Source organism: Staurois parvus, unplaced genomic scaffold, assembly GCF_062004578.1.
Source record: "Staurois parvus isolate SC_StPar_1 unplaced genomic scaffold, SC_StPar_1.0 ptg000147l, whole genome shotgun sequence".
NCBI classification, from domain to species: domain Eukaryota; kingdom Metazoa; phylum Chordata; class Amphibia; order Anura; family Ranidae; genus Staurois; species Staurois parvus.
The window spans coordinates 20700808-20717743 of NW_028317943.1; the positions used below are offsets into that span (position 1 = coordinate 20700808).

At 45.3% G+C, this 16936-nt stretch overlaps 1 protein-coding gene across 1 annotated transcript in view; it reads right to left on the reverse strand.

Moving 5' to 3' along the window:
- Positions 1-16936, reverse strand: part of LGR5 (leucine rich repeat containing G protein-coupled receptor 5) — a 226149-nt gene that overhangs the window by 109276 nt on the left and 99937 nt on the right. Inside the window, exon 2 of the mRNA XM_089674104.1 lies at positions 12080-12151. Within this exon, the coding sequence (XP_089530230.1) occupies positions 12080-12151 (72 nt within the window). The remainder of the gene's footprint in view (positions 1-12079; positions 12152-16936) is intronic.

Genomic DNA, 16936 nt, shown 5'->3' on the forward strand with positions numbered 1-16936 from the left:
GGTAATATTTTTTGGGTGATTAGTGCATTCCAGTGACAGAAACGTACAGTTTCCAGCCAACGGCAAGCTGCAATTGACCGATTGTGTACAATAAACTGACTTTCTGCTTCACAACCACTACTGTACGTTCAAAGAGTTAAATCCATTTACACGCCGGCTGGCGGTAATATTTTTTGGGTGATTAGTGCATTCCAGTGACATAAACGTACAGTTTCCAGCCAACGGCAAGCTGCAATTGACCGATTGTGCTAAATAAACTGACTTTCTGCTTCACAACCACTATTGTACGTTCAAAGAGTTAAATCCATTTACACGCCGGCTGGCGGTAATATTTTTTGGGTGATTAGTGCATTCCAGTGACAGAAACGTACAGTTTCCAGCCAACGGCAAGCTGCAATTGACCGTTTGTGTACAATAAACTGACTTTCTGCTTCACAACCACTATTGTACGTTCAAAGAGTTAGATCCATTTACACGCCGGGTGGCGGTAATATTTTTTGGGTGATTAGTGCATTCCAGTGACATAAACGTACAGTTTACAGCCAACGGCAAGCTGCAATTGACCGATTGTGCTAAATAAACTGACTTTTTGCTTCACAACCACTATTGTACGTTCAAAGAGTTAAATCCATATACACGCCGGGTGGCGGTAATATTTTTTGGGTGATTAGTGCATTCCAGTGACATAAACGTACAGTTTCCAGCCAACGGCAAGCTGCAATTGACCGATTGTGCTAAATAAACTGACTTTCTGCTTCACAACCACTATTGTACGTTGAAAGAGTTAGATCCATTTACACGCCGGGTGGCGGTAATATTTTTTGGGTGATTAGTGCATTCCAGTGACATAAACGTACAGTTTCCAGCCAACGGCAAGCTGCAATTGACCGATTGTGCTAAATAAACTGACTTTCTGCTTCACAACCACTATTGTACGTTCAAAGAGTTAAATCCATTTACACGCCGGCTGGCGGTAATATTTTTTGGGTGATTAGTGCATTCCAGTGACATAAACGTACAGTTTCCAGCCAACGGCAAGCTGCAATTGACCGATTGTGCTAAATAAACTGACTTTCTGCTTCACAACCACTATTGTACGTTCAAAGAGTTAAATCCATATACACGCCGGGTGGCGGTAATATTTTTTGGGTGATTAGTGCATTCCAGTGACAGAAACGTTCAGTTTCCAGCCAACGGCAAGCTGCAATTGACCGATTGTGTACAATAAACTGACTTTCTGCTTCACAACCACTATTGTACGTTCAAAGAGTTAGATCCATTTACACGCCGGGTGGCGGTAATATTTTTTGGGTGATTAGTGCATTCCAGTGACATAAACGTACAGTTTCCAGCCAACGGCAAGCTGCAATTGACCGATTGTGCTAAATAAACTGATTTCTGCTTCACAACCACTATTGTACGTTCAAAGAGTTAAATCCATTTACACGCCGGCTGGCGGTAATATTTTTTGGGTGATTAGTGCATTCCAGTGACATAAACGTACAGTTTCCAGCCAACGGCAAGCTGCAATTGACCGATTGTGCTAAATAAACTGACCTTCTGCTTCACAACCACTATTGTACGTTCAAAGAGTTAAATCCATTTACACGCCGGCTGGCGGTAATATTTTTTGGGTGATTAGTGCATTCCAGTGACCTAAACGTACAGTTTCCAGCCAACGGCAAGCTGCAATTGACCGATTGTGTACAATAAACTGACTTTCTGCTTCACAACCACTATTGTACGTTCAAAGAGTTAAATCCATATACACGCCGGGTGGCGGTAATATTTTTTGGGTGATTAGTGCATTCCAGTGACATAAACGTACAGTTTACAGCCAACGGCAAGCTGCAATTGACCGATTGTGCTAAATAAACTGACTTTCTGCTTCACAACCACTATTGTACGTTCAAAGAGTTAAATCCATATACACGCCGGGTGGCGGTAATATTTTTTGGGTGATTAGTGCATTCCAGTGACATAAACGTACAGTTTACAGCCAACGGCAAGCTGCAATTGACCGATTGTGCTAAATAAACTGACTTTCTGCTTCACAACCACTATTGTACGTTCAAAGAGTTAAATCCGGTTTTATTTTTGGGGTGCTTATTGAATTAAAGAGTATGTCAGACAACACGCAGAGGAGTGGCAGAGGAGGCAATGTTTCAGGAGCGAGCAGACGTGGCAGCAGAGGAAGGGGTCGAGGCAGCACTAGTCGCAGCCAGAGGCCAGTGCTCCCGGTGTCATCCAGTGGTCGTGTCTCCACCGACAACCCTGCCGTCATCGATTGGTTGACTCGGTCGTCTTCCTCTTCCCAGGTCACCTCTGACACCTACAGCCAACGGTCGGTGGGTACGTCAGACACAACCGTTAGTTGGCATGGCCCGGGAGCAAGCCCACTGAAATCACGTGTCCTCGACCTGCCCCTGTCCTTTGGTGTTCCCTCACCAAGCGAAGTATCGCATGCTGTGGGCTCAGCCCCACTGTACAGTGAGGAAGAGCTAACAGAGGGCGGTCAGGAACGGGGGGAGACATCCGCCTCTTCAGCAGCCAGGCGAAGAAGTACTGGCGAGGAGAGTGGCTCGGTAGCCGGTCTAGAGACAGGTCTGTCTCCTGACCCACACGCAGCCGAGGGGGCTAGTAGTGACGCGGAGACCCTAATTGATGATGGTGAGGCTGATCGCACTTGGCAGCCTCGTCGTCATCAGGCTATTGCTTCCGCATCATCAGGAGAAGAGGGTGCCAGCTTGCCAGCGAGCAAAACAGTCGGTGGATTGCCCAGGAGGCAGCAGGGTCACAGCAGTGTCAGTGGAGCCAAACGGCCACGGAGTAGAGCACCAGCTCCACTGCAGCCTACCACCACGGCCAGTAGTGGTGCCGGTGTGCACGGAGGAAGTAGCAGTCAGCCAGTGAGGAGTAGCGGGGGCAAAGTTTCCTACTCGGCGGTGTGGCAATTTTTCGTCAAGCCGCCCGAGGAAGTAAATGTAGCCGTATGTCGACTATGTGGCCAGAAAGTCAAGCGTGGCCAGGGCGCCAATGTTGGGACTACAGCGTTGCGTCAGCATATGCAGCGTCGCCATTCGGTGGCCTGGGAAAACCGTGATAAAGATACGGCGGTTCTGCCTGCCCCAGCCCCCGCTCCATCACCCGCTCCGTTACTTGCTCCGTCACCCGACGTCAATCGCCCTCTATCAGCCAGTCAAGGCTCCAACACCTCTGCTGAGGGGAGTTGTCGCTCGTTGGCATCTTCCGCTCGTTCAGATGCTCCTTCTCCTGCTACTCCTCTTCACGGATTCCGTCAGCAGTCTTTCTTGGAATCCGTTTCCAAGAGACAACAGTTTGCGAGCACGCACCCTACGGTGCAGAAGCTGAACGTCCTCCTGTCCAAGTTGCTGGTGCTGCAGTCCCTCCCTTTCCAAGTGGTGGACTCAGCACCTTTCCGAGAAATGATGGCTTGTGCCGAGCCGCGGTGGAGAGTGCCAAGCCGGCATTTCTTCGCCAAAAAGGCAGTGCCAGCCCTGCATTCACATGTAGAAGAGATGGTGGGCCAGTCTTTGAGCATGTCGGTCTCTGCCAAAGTGCACGGCAGCGCCGACGTGTGGAGCTGTAACTACGGTCAGGGACAGTACATGTCATTTACGGCCCACTGGGTGAACGTGGTGCCGGCACAGCAGCACCAGCAACTTGGACAGGTCACGCCGCTTTTGCCTCCACGTTTGCACGTCCTTGGTCCAGCAAACATGTCCGCCTCTACCACCTCTTCTTCCGCCGTGTCCTCAGCCGCCACCCCCGTGCCAAGTCCCATTACCCGACCGGCATATCACATGTGCAGGGCGCAACGGTGTCACGCTGTGCTGCACCTGGTATGCCTTGGCGAACGTAGTCACACAGGGGAGGAACTTCTGAGTGTAATGAACAGAGAAATCGACAGATGGCTGTCTCCGTGCAAACTGAAAATCGGAACCATGTTGACCGACAACGGAAAGAACATGGTGTCTGCTCTGCGTCAAGGAAGGTTGTGCCATGCGCCATGCATGGCTCACGTGTTCAATCTGGTTGTCAAGCGGTTCCTAAAATCCACCATCCCACTGCAAGACATCCTTAAAATGTCACGTAAACTTTGCATGCATTTCAGCCATTCCTACACCGCAAAGCACACCCTCCTTGAGCTGCAGCGGCAGAATGGAATTCCACAGCATCGCCTGATCTGCGACGTTGCAACAAGGTGGAATTCAACCCTACATATGTTAGACCGCCTTTTACGAACAGCGAAAGGCCATCACCGATTTCCTGATGTTACAAGCGGATAAAGGTACTCCCCTGTGTAACTTAGATGTCAGCCATTGGCAGCTCATGCGTGACACCTGCCGCTTGCTCAGGCCCTTTGAGGAGGCCACGCTATTCGTGAGTCGGCAGGACTATGGGATGAACGACGTCATTCCTCTGTTGCACGTCCTGGAACAAATGCTGTTAACAATGGCTGGTCAGGGTGCGGTAGACGTGGCGCACAGATCTCAACGCCACATGACCCCTGTGGGGGCAGGACAGGAAGAAGAGGAGGAGGTAGAGGAGGACATTGGTGCTCAGGAATTATTGAGTGAAATGGGTGGTTTTTCCACTCAGCGGACAGGAGTGGAGGAGCAGGAGCATCTGGTAGAGGAGGAGGAGGAGACAGAGGACCCAGACGCACCGTGGCAGTATGCTGTGGAGATGGAGGCAGGGAGTCCCTCGCATTCCTTGGCACAAATGGCCCATAGCATGCTCGGTTGCTTGCGTAGCGACAGTCGAATAATAACCATCAGACAGAGGGATGACTTTTGGCTGTCCACCTTGTTGGACCCTCGCTACCGTTCAAAAATGGTGGCCTTTTTCACACCTGCTGAGAGGGAGGCCAAAATAAAGTACTATAAAAACCACCTATGTAGTCAGTTGGTCTCCGCGCTATGGCCCTATGGCCTTTAATTGAAGCTGCTTACGCTCCGCCACTCTGCCATGGGCCTCTTGGGTATCCCAGAAGCTGCTCAGCGGGTCAGGGCAATAAAGCTCCCGGTTCGCAGGTTGTTCCGTCTTATGGATGGAAGTACGACGGTATATGATCTTCTTCGCACCCACGGCATTACTTTGTAGAATTTCTGCATTGCATCTGCAATCACAACGCTGACTTCCCGGATCGCCACTCAGCCATTGGACTCTTGATAGTCGTCTCCCCACACTGCTGCTGGGGGGACTTTTTAACCTAGGCCTGTGTATGGCCTTCAATTGAAGCTGCTTCTGCTCCGCCACTCTGCCATTGGACTCTTGATAGTCGTCTCCCCACGCTGCTGCTGGGGGGACTTTTTAACCTAGGCCTGTGTATGGCCTTCAATTGAAGCTGCTTCTGCTCCGCCACTCTGCCATTGGACTCTTGATAGTCGTCTCCCCACACTGCTGCTGGGGGGACTTTTTAACATAGGCCTCTGTATGGCCTTCAATTTAAGCTGCTTACACTTCGCCACTCTGCCATGGGCCCCTGTACCGCCTCCTCTTGCTGCTGCCAGGTCCAGAGTGTGTCATGGGTCCCTGTACGGCCTCCCATTGCTGCTGACTTCATCGCCAGACTCTGCCATGTGCCACTTTCAGGTCTCCTTACACTGTTGGTGGGTTCCATTTTGTGATAGGATGCTGTATGGCCTTCCATTGCTGCTGCCTCCACCGCCACCCTGCGCCATGTGCCTCTGTCGTCTGCTCACGCTGCTGACGGCTTCCGCTTTTTAACCGAGGTCTGTGTTTGGCTTCCGAATACTGCTGCATCCACCGCCACCCTGCGCCATGTGTCTCTGTCGTCTGCTCACGCTGCTGATGGCTTCCGCTTTTTAACCTAGGCCTGTGTATGGCTTCAGAATAATGCTGCCTACACCGCCACCCTGCGCCATGTGCCCCTGTCGTCTGCTCACGCTGCTGCCAGGTCCATACTGATTCATGGCCCCCTGTACCGGCTCCTCATGAACGTGGTTCAGCGGGTTTGCATCACTTAACGGCAAATCGTTGACAAACGCTGGGACGTTCAGTGTTGTGCGCATTAAGCCAGACACCAAAGGGCAGCACAGACCTGTTATTACTCGCTCAAGCATGGCTGAACAAAACCAGTCTCTACCACAAATTGGACCCAGACCTGCCCAGGGTCTCGTAAGTAGATTGCACGGAGGAGTAGAGTTCGTTATTGGAATTAACTGTGAGGGACTTTTAAACCTAGGCCTGTGTATGGCCTTCAATTGAAGCTGCTTCTGCTCCGCCACTCTGCCATTGGACTCTTGATAGTCGTTTCCCCACGCTGCTGCTGGGGGGACTTTTTAACATAGGCCTCTGTATGGCCTTCAATTTTAGCTGCTTACGCTCCGCCACTCTGCCATGGGCCCCTGTACCGCCTCCTCATGCTGCTGCCAGGCCCGTAATCTGCCATGGGCCCCCGTACCGACTCCTCATGCTGCTGCCAGGCCCGTAATCTGTCATGGGCCCCTGTACCGCCTCCTCATGCTGCTGCCAGGTCCAGAGTGTGTCATGGGTCCATGTACGGCCTCCCATTGCTGCTGTCTCCATCGCCACACTCTGCCATGTGCCACTTTCAGGTCTCCTCACACTGCTGGTGGGTTCAATTTTGTCATAGGGTGCTGTATGGCCTCCCATTGCTGCTGCCTCCACCGCCACACTGTGGCTCCACACTCTGGTTTTGGCCCCGTGACTGCCCAAATGAGTGAAGTGTGCGGTGATTCTAAGATCGACGGCACTCATCTGCATGTCATACTGACTGACAGTATTATTTCTCTTCCCCAGCAGACTCCAAGGGCATTTAAATTAAAGGTACAGTGTTCTGCACTAATATAAAGGCTCTCTGAAGCCTAGAAACACCCTTTTTATAAGTTAAATTCGCAGCGAATATATTCGGCTCAAAGCGAATTTATTCGGCGAATTCGGCGAATCAGCCGAACCGAATTTTTGAATAATTCGCTCATCTCTAGTTACCATCATTTCTAATTACATGGACTCATCTTTTATTATTTAAAATTTGTCAATGTCATTTTATTACTTTTTGAAGTATCCTTGCAGGTGGAATCACTCACCTGTTGTGACCATTTTGAGTAGGTATCACCCTTGCTGATGTGTTCTCAATATATGCAGCTGTATTGTAATACAAATAAAATAGCAAGTGAGGTCCTCCTTACTTGTCTTCATTATTTCTGAGGTGAAGGACAGAGTGATGTAGCAATATTGGGGTGATTTCTGCACTGTTATTTCAAGAAATACAGGATATCAGCAGATGGTTTAAACCACTAGTGCCAACTCATAATTTAATCATCACTTCAGGTGGCAGCACCTTTCAATACAAAACATCCTATGACAGTGGTCTCCAAACTGCCACCTGGGGGCCAGATGCAGCCCTTTGCATGCCTTTATTTGGCCCTTATGGCACTGTTCCTTCCACTGATACAAGGCACTATTCCTCCCACTGATACAAGACCCTATTCCTCCCACCAACTATGGGGCACCATTCTTCCTATCAATGATGGGGGTACTATTCCTTCCACTGACAACAATGATGGGGCACTATTCTTCCTACTGACACCAATGATGGGCTACTATTCTTCCAACTGACACCAGTGATGGGGTACTACTTCTTGCACTAACACAAATGATAGGGTACTATTCCTTCCACTACCAATGACTGGGTACTATTCCTCCCACTGACACCAATGGTGGGGTACCATTCTTCTCACTGCCATCAAAAATGGGGTACTATTCCTCCTACTGACACCAAAATCCGACCCCCCTAAAGTCTGAAGGACAGTAAACTGGCCCTTTGTTTAAAAAGTTTGGAGACCACCTGTCCTATGATATTCATATCACCATACCAATGTTTTCATGAAGTAAAATTATCTTTTTATGTCTAACAGCCAGAATAGCTCAATTTGAAGGTATTTTTGGCTGTTCTACTCTACCTATCAGGTATGCAGATATAGATAGCAAGGTACGCTGTCAACATTAAAGCGTTACATAAATATAGATATTAAGTAAAAGTAATATGATACCCTAAATGAAAGGTGTCTTAAAAGCCCATAGCAAAAAATATTTTGCTTGGTTTGACATCAAACAGATCATCTCCCTTTTGTGTAATGTGAGCCATGTAACACAGATATCTATAATCACCACCTGGAGTAGCAGACTGATTGTGAACTGCTGTCAAATGTCAGTTCAGAAATTATGGTCTTGCTACTCCAAGCAAGATGGGTTTCCTAGAAGAGCAGCAACATTAGCATGTAGGTCAGCAAGTTCTACAGAACTCAGTACAAATGGCACAATAACTGCTCATACATATAATTAAATGTCTTCATAATATGAACAAAACAACTCACCAAAAGAAAAAGAAGGATGTCTAAATAAAACTGAGACGGTGCTAGGAACAATTTAAAATGACTGTCTCCTTGTTGGACAATACTGACTATCATATCTTATTGTTCCTTTTTAACTACTAAAAAAGAGATTCAGGAAAAGGTAGAAAATGTGTTGAAAAATAATTACAATACCTTTTATGGATTAAAGGTCCATAGAAAACCTTTTTACATTGGTTGACAAACAATTCATGCTTGAGCATTTAATAATGGTACACCCAAGTCAGCACATAAGCCGCAATTCACAAAGTGAAAAAATATAAGAAATGTCTTCACTTCAGATGACTGGGATTCAAAAACTACAATCTTGTGACTGAAAATAAAAGTCCTTATCCATGTGTTAAGGCTTTGTGAATGAAGCCTGTCTCTGCTCTTCACTTCACCAAGGATGTGTATATAAGGCCTTCCATTCTGGAAATTCTTTTTTTTTTGGAACTATCATTTTTCCAAGGACCGTATTTACAGATTCTCCCCTATTACAGTTAAACATTGAAAACTCTAATGGGGCCCTTCTAACTCTTCATTTTTTAAGAAGGGTTTTCCAGCAAGGATATTCCATGGCACAGAGTTGACTGAAGCATAACGAAAACTCTGCTCAAACAGATTGTAACAGTTTTTTTGAAGTGAAACTCTAGACATTTACAGAAATGCACTTTTTAAATATGTGGGTACTATCACCCACAAACCTATTTGCCATTCTGATCAACTATTATTGTGCTTTGCACATGGATGTCAACCTGCATAGCTTGAAATTCACTTTACACAGGCTTAGAGCTTCCTGAATCAACTCCTTGCTTGCTGGACAAAGCAAATGATTCTGGGTAATTATCCAATGAGTATGAATTAAATTGAGTTTGCCCGTAACACTCACACATTTTCACACAGAATTCACACAGCTTTTAGCTAAGAAACACTTATTTTTTATTTGATTCAATTGGAAAAATATGTAAAGCCTGTTTGAAAGTTGCTTGAATCTTGTGTGAAAACAATATTAAATACACTCCACAGTGTATATGCATATTATTTTCTTTCCAAAATTTGTATTCAGCTGTCTACCTGGAGTTCCACGATTTTTCATTTTTCAGCATGCACAACATTTTTCCAGCTTTCCCCGAGTGGCAAATAGAGGGTTGTACATATTGAAAAAAGTGTCAAAATTATATCTGGTAATGTTCATTTCTTGAACTAAATCGCTGGTGTGCGGTAAATGTGAAACTTGCTTTTAATGTATTTTCCTAAGCTAAAACAAGCATGTGTATTATTTCTTGTACCTAGTTAAAGCAAAGTTACAAGAACTCCAAATTGGACACATCTGTTGATCTACATGCTAGAAGCACATTATCTCTATCAGTGCAGCAGAAAATAAGTCATGGTTTTATCTATAATTGTGTGTTTATTCAACCTTATGTGCTATCATTTCTCAAAAACTTGACAGGGGAGGAACAAGTCTCAAGGATATTTCTTACATAAAACAATCAAATGAACTATATCTAAAAAATATCACTCTCAGACTGTTATTTACTGGCAGTTATAAACTGATCTGTTAAATACAATAGCTGTTTTTTTAAACTTTTCTAAAGAAAAATGTTAAGCAAAGTAAAACTCCAAGAATGCCATTTCCTAAAATACACACTATATGCAGTCAGTATGTTCTACTTTCCAAGTTGTATGTATTTTAACATTCTTAAACAAAATACCAAGCGTTGAACTGGATGCACTTTCTTTTTTCAGCCAGACTAACTATGTAACTATGTACCAGACTGCATTAAAAGGATGCTGAAATAAAAGACACACCTGCATTAACAGGTATTACCTCCACTACCACAAAAGCTAAATGGCAGAGGTACTGGAATACTTCTTGAAAGAAAGCAAATCCCCATTTCTTTGCTGTTTGCTGTAAATCCAATGCTTTAAAGTGGAAGAAAAGGCTAATACAAATTTAGGTAAAAAAAAATGCTGCTTTCCCCCTCCTCATACCTTTGATGCCTTTCTGCGTGTAAAAAAAAGCTCTGTATAAATATCTTTTATTTAACAACTTTAGTGCAATCACATAATCTATACTCTTCGGCTACCCTGTGTTAGTGCAGAGGATGATGGGGAGCACTGAAAACAGGGGAGGGGCTATGGAAGCTGGTGGGTGATGCCATGGCTCCAAGAATTCAGCCACATTTTCAAGCCACTTGCTGACACAGGGGAGCCACGGCTTGCAGCTCATGTGACCATACTGAAGCTGATAAATAAAAGCTAGGTACCATGGGTATGGTGAGGGGGAAGAAATATTTTAACCTTAATTGTATTAGCCTTTACTTCCACTTTAATATATGGATATAACTCTCTAAGGCAGCCTTTATCAAGCTTTTCAGAGGAACCCTTTAAAAAAATTTCGGTCTCAGGGAACTTACTATATCTACAGCTTGATACATTAGTGTAATGGTCAGTGGGTAGAATGCTCCTTACACTTGTGGTCAATGGGAAGTATTACCCCCTTACAGATAGCTAAAAAAAACAATGATGTCATTGGTAACTTACCTGAGAGGCAGAAATTGCTTATGGTTCAAAGAACCCCTAGCCACCTCTGGAGGAACCCTGGTTGAGAAACCTTGCTCTAAGGAGATCTACTAAATCTGTCTGGAATATTCCTGTCTTTCTTTGGTCGTTGTGGGTTGTTATGGACATCGCTAGTATAGACACAAAATATTTATCAGTTTGATAAAAAAAAAATGTATATTTGTTTATTTATTTATATTTGTTAATGGACCTTTATTCAAGTTAGAAGTAATGAACATCAGGAAAGCTCTTTCATGAAAGGTTAACTCTTTACCTAAGTCATACTTAAAGTTGTAGAGATAGATGGTTTAAATCCAAGTATTTAATTGTTTTCTATCATAAAAACGAAATACATAATAAAAAAATATATTTCAAATAATGTCAGCTGAGAAAAAGAAAATACCGAAGGGCAATGTTCAATTTTTATCAGTAGGGTTAAATGGTACATGTTTAATACTTGGCTAAAAGTGGAGCTAATAACAAACTTTACAAATTTACATCCACATTTTATATACACAATAGCACATATTGTTTATGTACAGTATATACACAATAGTATATAATTTGCAGGTATTTATTATTATTCATATACTACACAGTTTATCATTTATAAATACAAAGTCTATATAAAATTAGCATGGGGCCCTAATGAAATCAGGTTTATAGTGAGACAAGTCTTAATAATTATTAAGTCTTAATAAAAGTAATTAGTTTGAGTAATGCTGTCATAAAACTTGCTCTTCATATTTTCTGACACAATCAAACTGAAACAACAGTTTTTCATTATAACTTTACTGTCTATTTTAATAAACATGACCAAGCACTGAAATTTTTAATATCCTGCTGCATAAGTATTTCCAAGAAGCTTTCCAGCTTATGTATAACTTTATATTTTTATCGTTGAGCCCTTTGCAAAAAAATCTATATCCTTGTCCATTCCATATTTTTTCCCTACAAATCACCAGAAATGATTATTTTTAAAGGAATGTTTCCCATGTGCCATGTAAATCTGTTAGTGCTGACAGTTTATGAAATGTTCTATCTAGTTCCCACAGCAAAGGCAAGAACAAGGGTTCAAACTGCCCAGTTACTTTAAAGAACATACTTACAATTCCTCAAGGTAGTGCAGGTTATATAAGGCACTGGAGGGAAGCTTGGTAATGTTGTTCATGCTGAGATCACTGTAGGAATAAAATGAAAATACAGTCAGTCATCTGGAACATATCAAATAGCAACATCTTTAAAAACTGGCATGCATAATCTCAGACAACGGTATGTGACAAAAAAAGCAAAAGGTGTGGGATGAGCAGTGGACCCCAGAATGTAAACCTGGATACAAATATTACATAAAACCTTAGCAGAATATGATTGTAGATGTTATGGCAGTGTATATATCTGTCATCATGCAATTTACCTTCATCTATACCAACTTAAAGCTGTCCAGAGACAGATTGCTCCATGTTAAAGTATACCTAAATCCAGTCAGTAAACTCTCACATAAGATTTAACATGATAATATAAGTTGTTTATAAACTGGGAATTTTCATTGACATAATAACTGGTGATCGTGACATTAGGGTCCTTGTTAAAGAGCAGCTACAGTCTTTTGTAAGAAAAAAAATGAAAGTCAGCAAGTACAAATACTGTAGCTGCTGACTTCTATTAAACAGATATCCATCAGCCCAGGAGTCCAGCGCTGTAATTTCCTGGGGCCGGTTCTTCGTCTATCTTCGTGTCCCCAGCACCACCATCTTGCTTGTGGGAAGTTGTTTTACAGCCTGCTCCCCACTGCGCATACACGAGGCGCACTGTGCATTCAGACTTATCCTGCAGCCTCCGTGTACCAGTTGGTTGCAGGCATTTAAGGGGGGGGGTGAACTTCTGCTCTTCTCGCATAGGAGAGAAGTGCGGAAGTGGGGGTGGATACCTGAAAGAAATAGGTACTTGCTTCCATAACAAAATGAAAACTCCAAAAGTAGTAGAGGAGGTAGGGAGGAGGAGGAAAACAGGACCTTCCAATTTTAGGTCCTACTTTAAGGAATTGCCTATTATAGGGTAACAACTTTCTCCCAATTATGGTCCTGCGTTGTCACCTAGTCACATGCAACGCTAGTGGAGACTTGTGTTGCTGTTTTAGCAATTTTTATATAGATATATGGAAGAACATTTTAGTTATATGTGTTGTTTTTGGAAGCTGGGCCTCCCCTATTTAAGCTAATGAATTTGTTGGACTGGTTCATGAGCTCAGGGCAGGAAGTGATGCCACATGAAGTAGGTGGCGGGGAAAGAGGACTTGGACACAGCCATGTGCTGAGAAGACAAAAGAAGACTTGTAGTTCTGGAGGACTCTAAGAAGGAAGGAACAGCAAGAAGACTCCATTCCTAGGAAAACCCAAGTTAAGTGGCTGTTTAGTACAGCTTTTCTCAACCAGGCTGCCCAGGTGCCCACTTTGGCAGCGTGAGGAAAGTGCTGCTGATAACCGGCAACTGCATTTACTTTGTGATCACAGCTGATCACGTGGTAAAAGGCAGCTGTGAATGGCCTGTTACCTAGTCATGTGATCAGCTGTGTCCGTAGGACACAGCGATCACTGACAGTGTTGGGTGTGTGCCGCGGGGGGTGCGTTCTGAGTGGACGTCATATGACGCCCACCTAGGACTGGACAACCGCGCCGTAGCTATCATTCGGCAACAGCGCAGTTGTAAAGTGGTTAAAAAAAGTCCTGTATGATAAATCTTTGATGCACTTTCATCAAAATGTTCTATAGAGTTCAATTGTAACGTGCCTAAAACACATGTAAAATCTAGCTAAAACGCAACTCACCAGAAAATGCACTGCACATATTTGAACCAGCCCATACTATTTGCATTGCTATGTACAGATTAAAGCAGAGGCATAACTAGAACCTTCAGGGCCCCGGTGCAAGAATCCCCAGCCTGGGCGGGCCCTTCCCTCCGAGCCTGGAACCCTTACCACTGATCCCAGGACCATTTATTGCCATTGCGAGGTCCTTTATTACAGTCCCACAGTCCTTTCACAGGAGGGGGAGCAGTGTGACAGAACAGGGGGACACTGTGGCAGGAGGGGGGTACTGTGAAGCAGAGGCAGTGTGACATGAGGGAGGGCAGTATAATGGGGGGAGGGCAGTATGACAGAAAAGGGGGACATTTTGACAGGAGGGGAGCAATGTGACAGGAGGGGGGCAGTAAGACAGGGAGGGTGGTATGATGGAGGGCAGTGTGACAGGAGGGGGGCAGTGTGATGGAGGGTGGTGTGAAAGGAAAGGGGCAGTATGGGGGGCAGTGTGACAGGAGGGGGGCAGTATGACAGGGAGCAGTGTGACAGGAGGGGGCCAGTATGACAGGAGGGGGAAAGTGTGACAGAGGGGGGCACTGTGACAGGAAGGGGACACTATGACAGGAGAGGGGCAGTATGGGGGGGGGCACTGTGACAGGAGGGGGGCAGTATGAGGGGGGCACTGTGACAGTAGGGGGGCAGTATGAGGGGGGGAACTGTGACAGGAAGGGGGGGCATTATGATTGGAAGCGGGCATTATGACAGTAGGGGGGCAGTATGAGGGGGGGCACTGTGACAGGAGGGGGGCAGTATGAGGGGGGGCACTGTGACAGGAGGGGGGCAGTATGAGGGGGGCACTGTGACAGGAGGGGAGAAGTACAACAGTAGGAGGCACTATACTGGTTATTCGACTCAGGAATCTGCTGTGGCAGAGAATGTGCAGGCTACCAGGTGGCAGCAGCCTGGGGGGCAGGAAGCATTTCTCCTAACTTACCCAGCAGCAGGAGCAGCCTCGAGGCAAGAAGCGTGAGCAGGAGTCAGGGGGAGGATCTGGGAGGCGGAGCTAGCAGTCTGAGCTGACTGCTTGTCTGTTGTTAACATCACATCTTGGCTCATGGCTGTCAGAAACAGCAAGCATCAGGCTGGATAGGAGGAGCAGTGGAAGAACAGAGAAGGACCGATCTTCTCAATTTTTTTCTCCTGGACAGTGGCTGCAGGAGCCAAGAGGAAAACATAGGGGATCGTGTCTTCAATATGCTGCCCTGCTGCCTCTCCTATCCAGATGTAGACAAGTGTGATAGGGGAGCCTCACGGGTCCCCTACAGCATGAGGCTGGGTTGCGAATGAAAATTTTGAAACCCCTAAAATTACGCCACTGGATTAAAGTGGTTCTAAGGACTTAAGATTTTTACCTTCAGGTATTCTATACATGAAGGTAAAAACCTTCCGGGTGCAGCTCCCCCCTCAGCCCCAGCTAATACTTACCTAAGCCTGATCCTGATGTGCATGAGAACAGAGGCTCTCTGGGATCTCTCTATCTTCATTGACTAAGACACAGCAGGGAGAGCCATTGGCCCTCACTGCTGTCAATCACAGCCAATGAGTAGGCAGCAGGGGGCAGGACTAAGCTACACTCTGTGTGTCCCATAGACAAACAGAGGCAACTTAGGAGCAAGAACGCACAAGTGCCTTCACAGACCCCCTTGTTCTGGGGGCACTCGGCAAGGGGTAGGAGACAGAAGCAACGGCGGGGGACCCAAGAAGAGAAGTATCAGGGCTGCTCTGTGCAAAACCATTGCACAGAACAGGTAAGTATGACATGTTTGCTATTTTAAAGAAAAAAAAAACAGCCTTCAGAACCTATTTAAACACTATACTAAATGTTCATTCGTGGACACTAAAAGATGTTGTTACTTGCTAAATGTATTGTAAACTCTGCAAGTGGGAGACCTGGAAACAGATTCTGGGCCCACTTTACAAGCCTCTCTGACAACAAGTGAGTTCTGATATGGAGACCTGAAAAAATATTCCGTAGGATTCTTCCCTGAAAGATGACATAAAAGATGAGAACAATCCAATTTATGTATGAATAAAGACCCTTTAAAAGCTGCCACATCAATACAGTACAGTCCACAGGGAATCCCCCAAGAGTAGATATGGATTACATATGGCTGGAGAACCTCCTTGTACCTTCCCATCCAAGATTGCAGGACCTAATTAGGTTGCCTCCCTTTGTATTTATAGCTCACCACAAGGGTGCAGAGCCATGAACTGCTGGGAGCCGGCACCTTAATTCCTTCTTGACTTCCAGAAAGCCAAACAGACAAGAACTCACTAAAACATACTTACATACAACAAAACAGTGCAAATATAACCACATGAGGTAGAACATGGTGAAGTGTGCATCCCCAAATAGGCACCTGCCTACACGCTAAATTCATTAACTTGTATATGGTCTTCGAAACACTTGCTGTGTCAAACAAAATCTGACATATAGATCTCATTTGAATGAATAAAAACTTATTCTTTTACAGTGATTGTGCTCTCAACCTTTTCTTTTAATAACAAACGTGTATGCGGGGTAGGTGGTTGGTACGTCTTCTATGTTCCCCTACTCATTGAGCGCCAAGTGTGGGTCACATAGAAGGTCTCCCCCAGGATGGGTTCTTCTGGGCTTCACTAAGCACCTGTAACAGGATCACTCTTCTACACATATGGGGTACCTTTACTCTGCCCCATTTTCATCAATGCTCTGGGACAAGGCAGAGGTCGCTGTCAGTAACTACTCAGCCTCTATTTTTGAATGTACATCATGTCACGTAAACTTGTACCATAACTGTTCTTCAGTTCACTCTCGGGCTCCCATGTAAAATGTACATCTTCCTGCTACCGCTTGCAATTTGGAGGGCTATGCCGAACATTGACCACAACCAACTGTCCAGCATTTTCCACTACTGTCTCCTGTAGCAGAGTGGGCCCCGCCATGCACCTAGCGCAGGCTCCAATGTGCACTCAAATTTACCTTGTGAGGTTCAGTACCTGTGTACAGGATGGGGACCCTTGTGATGCAGAGCTGTCCAACCTGTAACAAGCACACACTAGCAACAGGCTGCATAAACTGACAAAGGATCTTCCATTGCCCCTGGCAATCACTTGTAAACTTGCAAAA